The sequence below is a fragment of the Streptopelia decaocto genome (genome assembly GCF_964273445.1).
Source record: "Streptopelia decaocto genome assembly, chromosome: 3".
Taxonomy (NCBI): Eukaryota; Metazoa; Chordata; class Aves; order Columbiformes; family Columbidae; genus Streptopelia; species Streptopelia decaocto.
Genome location: NC_138656.1, coordinates 100233257 through 100245789, shown reverse-complemented (window position 1 = coordinate 100245789; position 12533 = coordinate 100233257). Strand labels below are relative to the sequence as shown.

Genomic DNA, 12533 nt, shown 5'->3' with positions numbered 1-12533 from the left:
TGAGTTCGTTCATTCTGGGGAGGTGTGTGGGGAGGTGGCTCTCGCAGGGAAGCACAACGCTTGCAGGACACTGTTCCCCCCTCGCCCTCCAACACCGCTCCCTCCTCCCCCACGACAGCACCTCCCCTTCTCTCGGGCTGTCACCTCTTCTGAGGGAGCGGGTGGCACTGCGTCCTCCTCCTCCTCACCCCATCCGGCCCCGCCGGGAGCGCTTCCAGGCAGCGCTCCGCCGAGAGCCCAGGAAGCCGCCTCGCCACTCGGGACTGCCCTTGCCAAGAATCGGCGAGAAAGGCGACACGCCCGCCTCTTCCACCCAGACCCCGCTCCAGCCAACTCTCCGCGGGCTTCCCGGTCGGCGGGAGCAGAAAATAGCCTTCCTCTTCCCCGGCGGTTCGCCGCCGCCCCAACACCTCCCCTTCCCCGCCGCAGCCAGGCCCGGAGTTCCCGGTAAACAGGCGGCTTCCCCGCCCGCCCCCGCCACGCGGACCCGGCGGGGGACGGCGGGGAGCGGGGCGGCTGCGGCCGCGGGGCCGGGGACCCGCCTGACGGGGAGCTGCGCCAAGGCCATCAATATTTCAGAAGCTCCTCAGCGCGTTTCTAATTAAAGGTTCGGGCGAGGCGCGCCCCCCCCGTCCCCATCTTCCCGCCGCCGCCCCCTCCCACTCCACACACACACACTTGGGACCGTCTCTTTACGTCGGAGAGAGGCGAAGCAGTGACTGAGCCCTGCCCGGGAGAGCCGAGCCAGGGGGAGGGACGGGGGGGACCGGGGCGGGAGGTAAGGGAGGGCGGGAAGGGGGGGCTTGTGCAAGCAGCGACGCTCCCGAGGTTGCCAAGTGGACTTTTATTGTTTTCCACCCACTTCCAAGTCGATACTATCTGCCGTCTCATGTCCATCCTATAGCCTATATAAGCGGCTGCGCTGGGGCTGGCGGCGATGGAGTAGTCTGTGGATACGGCGGCAGCGCAGGGACGGGAGGGGGGCGGGCGGGCCAGCCGCGGAAAACTTGGACTCCCCGCCGCTCGCGGGCTGCTGCCGTCCGGGCAGAGGCGGGGGAGCGGCTCCCGGGGGGAAGATACCTCTGCTTCTGGGACGGAGACACAGGTAAAGCAGCCGCGAAGGGCCCTCAAGCCTCCTTCCTCCCCGTCTCTCTCCCCACGCCCCCACCCCTCCCGCCCCGCTGAGCCGAAGCGCTGCGTGCGGCGGGGCCGGCGGCACTGCGGGGACACGCCGGTGACAGCCCGCGGGGGGGAAGCGGACGCCGCCGGGCGCCCGCCAAATTTGGCAGGGGAGAGCTGCCAGAGAGAGCGGGGGGCAGGCGTGTGCGCGGGCCGGCCGCCCCCGGCGGCCAGCAGAGGGGACATTTAGCCGTCCGAAGGCGAGCGGACCCGGAGATGAGGCAGCGCTCCGCGCCGCGGCCGGCTGCCGCTCCCTGCTGCTCCCTGTGGAGGTGCCCGTGGCCGCCTGCGTCCCTTCCCCGAGCTGGGAGGGAAAAATAGAGACAGGGAACGCTGGCGTTGCCGTCCCTGCCCCCGGACGGCTGCCCCCAGCCGCGCACCGCCCGTCCCGGCGCGGAGCCCCCCAGCGAAAGGGGTGGGGGGCGGGGTGAGTGCCCGCTTGGTGCGCAGCTGGCCTGGCTCTCCGGCAAAAAAACTTGGGGCAAAGTTGTCCTCCTCGCCTGCGCTCCGCGGGCGGGGCGGTACGCGGCGCTGGCCCGTCGCGGTCGGGGTTCTGCTCCGCCAGGCGCAGGGCGAGGGGATCCCGCCGAGGCACCCGCGCCTCGCCCCGCCTGCCCGCGGGGCCCCCATGGGCACAGGCGGGCGGGCGCTGGGGCGGCTCCCTCCTCGGGGCGGTGCGGCGGAGAGGGGCGCTCCCTCGGCCGCCCCCAAAGCTCCCCGCATGCCGGGTCCCGCCGCGGGGCTGCCGGAGCGGGCGGGGTCCCGCGTGGTGCAACCTGCGAAGCCGTCTCGGCGCTTTCCTCCTGTAATGTTTCCGATTTCACCCCCGTGAGCCTCCCCACCTCCGACCCACCGCCGTGTTTCTGTTCCAGTGAAATAGGAGGCGTCCCACAGCAGCGGATCCGTCCTTCTCACCTGCTTGTGCACTCTTCGGGTCAGACTGCAATGAGTGGACTGAGGTCTCCTGGGCTGCTGGGGCTGGTGCTCTTAATGCTCTCAGCAGGATATTGCAAAGAGAAGACTGACTCCGCAGATTTGAAGGACAGGCAAAGTCTCTTAAATCTCATCATGGAGATCATTCAGGAACTGAAAAGGTACCACCTGGAGAAGGACAGTGGGGTGCAGTACTTCTCCAAGCACGACTATAACTTGGATCGAAGGGAAGTGACCGACTACGGAGGATACCAGGATGAGCAGAGAGTTGGTAAGTCACAGTGCATGACTTAGAAGATCTTTGTGTTTTGTTTTGTTTTGTTTTTCTATAAGGTGCCTTGGTGAATCAGACATCACATCAGGCTACTAATTTTATATCAAGAATTCACCACTCAAAATACCTACAGATTCCCTTTGGTATCAGAAACTGCCATGGCAAATTTGGAGTAGAAAAACTCCATTCACATCTCAGAGCCTCTTACTGTGTGGATAATGTACTTGACTGAATGTCCAGCTTCCTGTGTGTTGGCTTTGAACAAAACCTATTAATAAGGGAAAAGACTGAAATGGGCGGAGATCAAAGAAATAAGGGATGAAAATGCTCTTTTTTTTTTTTCTTTCTTCTTTTTTTTTTTTTTTTTTTTTTTTTCTGGGAGTTTACCACTTTCTGAAATGTGCTTGGTTTAAGTGTTTTTAGGAAATGACCGTAGCAAGAATTCCCCTGCAGGACTACAGTATGTCCTTACAGATCTCACATGTAGAAGTTTTTCCCACAGCTCAGCTTCATTAAACTTTTTGCCCGCTTGTTGGTCCCTTTCATACTCCAGAGGTAGCACTTTTGAAATAGCAGGGATGTGAAACACAGAACTCCTCTGTCACTGTACACGCTGTGACTACTTTGGGACACCCCTGCAGCCCTGCTCCTTTGCCTGGCTCTTCCCCAGCCTCCAGTGGAAGCCCCGGCTGGTTTGTGGGACACGCAGGCTCGCACGGAGCAGCCCGGAAGCACTTGTACCAAGGCGCACACTGATGCGCAGTTACTGCTCAGTTTCATGATGCACTTCTGTGCATCCAGTTGAAAGTTGATTTGGCTTCTCCTGCTGCCATGTCTAATTTACTCTTCACTGTCACTCCCAAACCCCAACAGCATTACTGCTGCTCATCTTACCCCTCCTACTGAAAGGGACTTTCTGAATATTTTCCAGCAGATGCCTACTCACCTTTTTGCAAACTGTCTTTCATTTTGCAAGTATGCAATTTATTTTGCCTTTATTGATCTCATAAAGCTTCGTTGTACCTTTTCTTCATTCTCATTCATATTCAGATGTCCTCATGATTTGCATTTGTTGGTGGTTGTCATGAAAATGTTACTTCTCCATCTGGATGATTAATGAATATACAAAGGAAGACAATTTTGTTCCACTTAAGATCAGCGCACTGAGAACATTATGTTTTATAAATGTTGAAAAGTTAAGGAGGCCAGACTAAGCAGGGAACCCTGATCTGCATAACTATAAATCTCAGTGTGGAATGTGGGCATAGTTTTTGGCCACCCTACATCAGCATATTTGTGTGAAACATCTGATTTGTGCTGAACAGTTACCTATGTAAAATAATAAGCCTATTTCAGAGCAGATTAGTTGGTAGTGGTGTCATCAACTCCTAAGCAGGACTTTTTCATTCTGTTATTATAATGGAGTTATTCCCAGCAACTCTGAAAAGGAACTACTGCTCAGAGTCTTTCATTTCAGTTTTGGCATCGCTTTTCCAGTGAGCCTGTCCCATGGGAAATTTCTGAGTGAAGCATGTGTGTTTTTAATGTTCTTCATGACATAATTAGGTCAAATATGATAAAGTCAATTTTACTTACACTGACTAAAGTTAGAAGTAAATGAAGAATGACTTTCGAGAAGTGTCTAACCTCACAAGTGAATCAGATCTGGATGGAAATGCTCTCTGCTTTATATCTGATAAGAGGTGCCAGGGGAATGAAAAAGGCTGCTCAGGCATTTATGGCCAGATAAATAAAGCACCATGTAGTGTATCATATACAATCAGCACTAAGCTATCAGCATAGAGTTTGTGACGGAAAGCAATCAAAGATAGCTGTAAATCAGGAAGACACAAGCGAGGGTTAGGGCTAAAATGGATTTCAGTAAACCAGTTTCATTTTGCCATCTGCTGACACAGAACGCAAGGCGGTAAACCACAAACACAGGGAGCCAGAAGAGAGCAATTTGCTTGCGATCATTTCCTGTGAATTTTATTTACTGCTAGAGGTGGAGAAAAAAAGATTCCTGTAAGTAGATCAATCCAGTTTCATGATTACAGTAGGATGGTGCTTGTATAAAAATATGTGAAATACCCGTGACAAAAGAGTAGATACATTTGCATAAGAGAATTAGAAGACACAAAACCAAACCTGAATATATCTTTGGGTCTTAGCGTTAGCAGAACATGCCATTTCTGAGCAAGCATGAACTAAAATTTCTTGAAGAATTTAAATCTAGGTAAACTTAATATAATTCATAAAGAGCTAAAATCTGACTCTTAGCTAATTGTCATCATTGCTAATGACTGCACACCTAACAGACATTACTTGTTTCATCGTCACAGTGTGTCTCACAGTGCATTTTACAGTGGCTTCTTATGTAAAACAAATGCTTGCAATTTGGCCTGCTGTTGCTGTATGCAAAGGACTTCTGACCTCTGTGCATCTGTCAAGACGTAGTGGTGATGTTTGCTGGACAGAGTTAATTCCCTTTCCCCATGCTATGCTTGGCAAGCATAGTTCCAGTGCAGCAAAGTGACTATTTTCTTTTTTTTTTCCTAACCAACAGAAATAGTTCCCAGAGATCTGAGGATGAAAGACAAGTTCTTGAAGCATTTAACAGGTATGTTTCAAATTTGCATTGGTATCCTTCATTTCACGTGCATACCATAAACTGCATAACTCTTCCTGTGAGCTGTGCTGATTCCTAACTTATTTTTTCTTTCTATTTCAGGTCCACTCTACTTTAGCCCAAAATGTAGTAAACACTTTCATCGGCTTTATCACAATACAAGGGACTGCACTATCCCAGCATGTAAGTGACAAAACCAGAGACTTTCATAAAACAACAGCAAACTCCAAAATTTAATAGCTCAATGGGGTGCCAGTAGTGATATGTTGTTAGAATACATTCCTTGCAATGAAGAATTTTGAATGCTCTGAAATGTACTAAGTACATTTACACTTAGTATGCTTTACAGCATTGCTAGAGCAGGATCAGCATTGCAGTGAGGGAAATGAAAACATGACTTTTCATTGCAAATGCACTGCACAGAGTGGCTATAAACCCTGATTCCTTAGGTACTGCTGTAGATGCCTCTTTGGTGCCAAACCAAAGTGCTTGCTTTTCATAGGAACACGTGTCTCCCCTTGCAAACTTCTATTTAATTTCTAGTGCTGCAAATTCAAGATAGGATCAGAAATCCAGGTGGTGCTATTTCCTTTTCATTGATTATTTATGTAGAACATATTTTATGGATGTTTTATATTTTGACTGTTCAGCTACCAGTCTACCAGTGATGTTGACAATGAATCTTCGCAACCCTTGTCTTTGGTGCATTACGAAAGTATAGCTTCCTAAGGCTTTCTAAAAAAAAGTACTGATGGACACAAATAAGAAAGTGGATCTCATGGTATCTCATCAGCGTTGGCAGCGCAGTGAATTAAAAACAATAAAATCAAACACGGACATTTATAAGGCAGTAGATGTGACTCCAGATTCATAGTGAGGTGGACCTGTTGAGTAAGCAGATGCTATTTTAGTGCAGCCTTTTCAGAGTGGAAGCACACTGTATTTTACTTGTCTGAGGTCAACCAGCTGGGTCAGTAACAGAGCTGTAAATAGAAACAGGAGTTACAGATTCCCAGTTTCAAGTATTAATAAATATATCAGCCCAATATATTTTAACAGCATATTTGGTAAGAATTTTAGACTTTTTTCCTATTTGTAACGCTTCAGATTAAGAGTACCTTGGAAAGATAAGGATTTCTAGATAATGACTAAACAGATCATGTTCCGTTTACATGGATGGGGATGGAAGTTGTTCATAACTAGTCTGTTTTGAACAAGCAAATGGTCATATTACCTTTTTCATAAGGATCACCTCACTAATGTAATTTGACTCAGTGCTAATTGAGTACTCCAAGCTGAGAAGCTAAAAATTGTTGGTGACATACCTCTCAAGGTAATGTATGGATAATGGAGGATAATTTGTATGAATGGCACTTAGAGATTGTTAACATTGCATCTCTAGAAAATGTTAGATGTAGTTACACATTAATGAAATAATGCCTAATGAAAATTAACATCAGTCACTGGACTGGACTGACTAGCATCTCCTTAAAGTAACTTTCTTCTAGGAAAATGAGGCAAACAACCTGCTTTAATTCTTTATGCACAGTACAATGTTACTTTTTGTTAATACCCTGATTTCAGGTAATATTGCTCATTCAATGTTGAAATTCAAACGCCAAACAACAAAGAAGCATCTATGATGCCGTAACACAGTGTTAGCCAGTACAGATGCATTTTTTGAAATACCTTCTGGCACTTTGTACAGCCTCGTAACATTGACACCTAAAAAGTAATCTATTCTGATGTCTGTCCATAAGCAACTTACACAAAATTTGCTTTCAGTTTGCCATGTAAAAGAAAATCTCTGGATTAATTTAGTTTTGTGTTGGTTCTGCCCTTTATTATGAATGCGTCAGAATGCAGAAGGTACCTAAAATAAGAACTACTAACAATAGAACTGCTGTGGAAAAAAAACAATTTTACTAGTTTTAAGATACAGTTATGAATGTGTTTGTATGATGTGATCACCTACTTTGGCGGGATGTAACATTCCTATGTCTAGGAGATGTTATTTGTCTAATTGAACAGTTTTTTCAGGAAGGAAATTTATTGCAGAGTTGCATTACTTAAATTCAAAGACTTGCTCACTGAGGGCTGGATTTCAAAGACAGATGAGCTCTGCTTATTCTTCCTCTAGAATGGAAATACTACAGCCACATGTTCAGATGGTTTAAGCACAGACACAGATGTATAAATTTCCATACTTACGTACACTTGGAGAGCCTCCAAGCACATTCATGCTGTTTGTTTATAGATAGTGTGTATGCAGAAATTGGTTGCATAGAGTTATATGTGCCATCAGACAACACTCTCAGTTACAGAATTTTTACACGCTCCATTTCTAAGCATAAGTAGCTCATTGCTATACTGTTGCAAACTATGGTGTTCACTGAATTTATTACAATAATTTGCACACCATTACAACTTTTTATTTTTAAAAGCAAAATTGGTTGCTTTAGTAATCTATTTATTCTCTTTTTTCATGACAGACTATAAAAGATGTGCCAGGCTCCTCACTCGATTGGCAGTAAGCCCGATGTGCATGGAAGGATAAAGGTAAGCTTTTCATAGCAGTAATGACACTCTATTGAACAGCAAAGCACCGGATTTTGCGTTTCACACATGAAAATTCATGGGAGTGTCATAAAAAATGTCCTTTGGGTAAAGTATTTCCCCTTTCAGAGTATGTGAAGTAACTGGCTTAATCTGACAAATCCCGGTGATAAATAAAGGGTACCCCCTACTGGAAGTCATTATAGGAAAGTCCATGTGCATCAGGTATGAATTCTTCGTAGCAGCATTCAGTAAGCAGAGAGTGAATTTGTTGTTACAGAACAAAACACAACAGCTGTAGCTTATTTTTCAAGAGTTGACTCAGTGCACAACTGGCGGTATTGGCAGCAGCAGCCCTTTTGTGTGTGCAGCTGTACATCTATGGTGTACATTTTGGTATGAGTTAATGTATACATAGCTATACACATGAAAGCTTTATAGATGCAGATAGGTTGCAGGTGCTTTTATAGTAATTCAATTAAAATGTATTATTAGTAGCACTGCTAAACTAACTTTAAGCTATTCAGATTTCTTGGGATATTAATTGTGTTCACCTCTCATGTTTGTGGGTTTATTTGCTCCCTTTTTACCTAAGATGTACCTCTAAATCCCACAAATACTTTGGGAATTTCACTATGCACCAAAATAAAAGCAAAAAACAACCAAACAAATGCTGTCAAACCAAGATATTTTAACTCTGTGACAAAATACACATAATGTGGAGTCAGTGAGACAAAGCAATAAATGTTAAGCATCTTAGTTTATTTTTTTTAAAGCATTGACATTGTTTTATATGGCATTCTCACAAGCAAACTAGGGAAATGTGATCAAGATAAATGTAAAAATGGCTGAAAAAAAATACAAGTAAGTTATTAGTGCTTCACTGTCAAGCTGCAAAAATATATTGAGCAGAGTCACATAGCTTCATTTTGGGTATTATATTGTTCAATATTTTAATTAATAACTTGGGTGAGAGAAGACATTTATGGATGACAGCAGTGTAGGAAAAGGAATCATGATAGAGTAAAATTTTGAAATTGGAAATAATCTTGAGAAATGAGCTGAATAGTCTAAAGCTGGGATAAAATTTCAAGGAAAGAGAAGAATTACGAAGTCATGCAGGAGTGATCAACTGCAGAAATGCATGGCAAGTTGTGAATAACTAGACAGGTCTGTAGAAGATGTAGGGGTTGTAGTGGATCACTGCATGTCTACCATCTCACACTTGAAAAAAAACCCACAACATACTGGAATCTATAAACATAAACATTGTTTATAAAACACCTGAAATAATCACTGTTGCTGGAATATTGTATTTAATTAAGGACAAAGACATATGGGTACTTTAAGAGTCCAAAGTAGCGCAAAATGGATGACCAAAGACCTAGAAAACTTCACTTACAAGAACAGCTAAAAATAATTTGGATTATTTAATCTAAGGAAAAGACAAGTGCAGGAAAACATGATGGAGATATTCAATTTCATAAAAAGTGGCTACAAGCTATTTCTATCTAGTGTGAATAAACAAGACATAATGTGTTTAACTTTGCAAGGATTCTAGCTAGACATTAGAAAAGACTTTTCTAATGGCAAGGCAGAGGTAAGATACTAAATCATCAGATATAATTCAACGTTCTGACTTTATGCTAAATTCGTCTGCATTTCTTTAAGTATTTTCTGCCTGACTTCATAAAATAAACCTAAACTAGCCCAACTTCAATGAAGAATGTCCAGTAACTGTTACAATACTTGTTGTCTTAATTTGAAACATGCAGCCATGGAGCAGAATCTTATGCATACATTGTGTGTTCAGTGATGGAATCATTGAAACAACTGCATATAACATTAGGACAAATAAAGATTAGTAAATAGGTAAATCCTTTGATCTAACTAGAAGAAATGCCAGGGATTCAACCTGTCAATTGTAAAATCCAGAAACAAATTAGTTATTATATAATGATATTCACCTGAAAAAGATAGCTGAATGTTATTACCAGTACTAATAAGCAGATACATCAGAGAATTCTTTTTCTCCCTTTCCTTAGAGAGTTTAAATCTGTATCATTACATCCTCTCATGGAAACACAAACTCACGGTATGAAGGAACAGTAACTAAAGTGGTTCACCTCTCAAGATGGGATTCCAAGTCCATCTCATTCTGCCAAATAACTCCTTTGCCCAACTAGGAGGCATGTTTCAAAGTATCAAGCCTCCACTTCTGTTATTCCACACAGACACAAATCCTTACTAGTATCAGCACTCTTGAGCAACTTCTGTCAGTAGGAAGAAAGGCTGTTCTCTTCCATGTGTGTCGTGAGATCCACAAGTGGCTCCATACAATTAAGCATCCTTCCTCCTCAGCTTTTCCACAGCATCAGTTCAATTTGTGTGGGTAAGACATCCCCTCTCACACAAAAGTAAAATGCAGCCTATATTTGCTTTCATCATTTCACAGACTGAGCTGTAGAAAATGGTTTTCTTTGTGTTTTTTCCACTTACCAGATCAGCCTTTTTCTTCCCAAAGTGTATAGCTATCTGTAGTCCAAGGTGTTTGCAAGAACTTGTAAAGTTTTGAACATCGTACCACTTATACTTAGCAAGACAAGAATTCAAAGCCATTTCTTACTTAAGATGGCTCTCCAGTGTACAAAGAGTTTATTTAGGCAATAGGTAAACACTTCTGGTTTCTGCCATAAGGCTCTTAGTTAGTATCAGCTCTAAAGCTCAGATTAAATCCTGAACATCAGATAACAAAAATTTCTTCCATGATACTACTCCACAAAGGTCTAAATTCACAAGTAGAATTTGACTGTTTATATTAACATTCTTAATTATCGACACATACTTCCTCCTCCCTCCCCCCCCCCCGCAATTAGATTTCCTGTTTTAGTTGGTAGCTGATTTTTGTTTCATTGGAGGCTTATGCGTGGGCTGGGCTTTAGATGAATTTTTGCTTTTTGATACTTTGTCGAATTAGTGGTTTTGATCTATTTTTCAGATCCATGGACATCTGTCCATGTTTAGAGATCAATTCGGGGGTAAGAAAAAAAAAAAGGCTAGATTTGGTTTTTTATTTGTACTAAAAATGCATTTTGGACTATCATAGTTTTGAAGCATAAAAGACATTGAAACTCAGTGCTAAGATCAAACAAGAAAATAAGACATGAAAACAGGAACTATGCATCTCTTACACACTCAAGGGGTGTGTGATACACTGCGCCTTATGGAGCCTTCACCTTTTCTCATTTATCCTACACATACGTAACTGGGCTCCATCTTTTCTCTTTTTTTTAGAGTGTATGTTCACATTTTGCCCACCCAAGAAAATAAGCACTGCAGGACCCCACTAACAGCCATTTTACTGGTTGAAATGGCAGGAGTGAAGGCAGAGCAGCATTTCTGCATTACCACATTGCTCAGTAGTCCTTTTTTTCCAATCAGCAGCCTGGGCTGCGTTCCCTGGTCACCAGCAGCACCATCTCTGACTGGTTCCATTCTGCAACACCTTCTCCTTCTCATGTTTAACACAGCTATGCCGGAGTCCTGTCCTTGATGCTCCTTTTTTTTTTGTCCTTCAGCCTTGTTTTCCTCCCAGTTTCGCAATAGTTCCCATACATACTCCATACTTGCTTTTCTCCACACCCCATGCACATACATCCAACAACTGTTACGTTGTCTGTATCTGCAGCAGGTAAGAAATGTCAGGAACAAGATTCCTGAAGTCTTCACCTGAAGTTCCCAATTCAGACTTTGTGGATTTCCTGTGGCAGATGGTGATGAATTTGGAAAAGAAAATCTTTGACAGCGTTTGTCACAATCACTTTGGCTGCAGTCATACAGATTTTACTGGTTTTGTTTGTGCCCTCCCTTTTCCACTGCCTGTTCTTCAGGCGTTTGCTAGAGACCAACACTGATCTCAGACGGTTATGCTTAAAAACCTCCTTGTACCATAAGTAGTAGTTAAAGGACTAAGGACAACAGATGGATCAGTGCTAAAAACCTAGGGCCTTTACAAGGGTTTCTGAAAACGCTAGCGATTTAAAAAACTGCGATTTAGCTGAGCACTGGGAATCTAAAACCCACAGCTTTTGATCAGATATCCATACAAAAACAGCTACAGATGACAAACAGGCATCTTATCCAATTCCAGTTTGTCACCCTTAGTGAGCTGCATATTCCTATTAGTATTAGTAATGAAAAAACTATTTATTAAATTGTGAGTTGTACCATAAACTGATCAGACCGAAAGCATGTTAATTTGTTTTTAAACATCACAGCCTAAACAGGGTATGGAAGAGGCACACATACAGAAAATAAGCTAGATGAAAAGGCAAGACAAGGAAAATGTATACCACTTTCCCCTCTAAGGAAGGATATTAAAAAAACCAAACTATTTGTCCTATCTGCAAAGCTAGAAAAAACATAGGTGACATGAAGCTTTTCTGTAACATTATTACATTTCCTAATGGTTTTAAAAAACTGCAAAGCTAAATGTTTAAATACTACTAACAAGTATTTCTTTAGGCACCATTAGCTTGATTTCCAGTGGATTATGTCAAGTCTGACTGATCTTCATAGAATGGTTTGGCTTGGAAGGGACATTAAAGCTCATCTAGTTCCAACCCTCCTGCCATGGGCAGGGACACCTTCCACTAGACCAGGTTGCTCAAAGCCTCATCCAGCTTGGCCTTGAACACTTCCAAAAACGGAGTATGCACAACTTTTCTGGCAGCCTGTTCCAGTGCCTCATCACCCTCATGGGGAAGAATTTTTTCCTTCTATAAAATCTAAATCTACCCATTTTTAGTTTAAAGCCATTAGTCCTTGTATCGCTTTTGACTTTGCATTAAAATGATTCTATTACGAATTATACTTAAGAGTAGAAAATGTAGAAACTCAACATATCAAGATAATTTAATTTACACTGATCATGGGACAGATTCATATTTTTTTGTCTGAATA

General features: G+C 43.4%; 1 protein-coding gene across 3 annotated transcripts in view; it reads left to right on the top strand.

Moving 5' to 3' along the window:
* Window positions 1-1005: 1005 nt before the first annotated feature.
* Window positions 1006-12533, top strand: part of ALKAL2 (ALK and LTK ligand 2) — a 14351-nt gene continuing 2823 nt past the window's right edge. Inside the window, exons 1-5 of one of the 3 annotated variants that reach the window (XM_082047408.1) lie at window positions 1006-1105; window positions 2060-2383; window positions 4953-5006; window positions 5118-5198; window positions 7508-7574. In XM_082047408.1, coding sequence (XP_081903534.1) covers window positions 2125-2383; window positions 4953-5006; window positions 5118-5198; window positions 7508-7572 — 459 coding nt within the window. In that variant the 5' untranslated portion in view covers window positions 1006-1105; window positions 2060-2124 and the 3' untranslated portion in view covers window positions 7573-7574. Of the gene's footprint in view, window positions 1106-1420; window positions 1452-2051; window positions 2384-4952; window positions 5007-5117; window positions 5199-7507; window positions 7575-12533 lie in introns of those variants that run through there. The other 2 variants (XM_082047406.1, XM_082047407.1) reach the window with 2 other exon arrangements.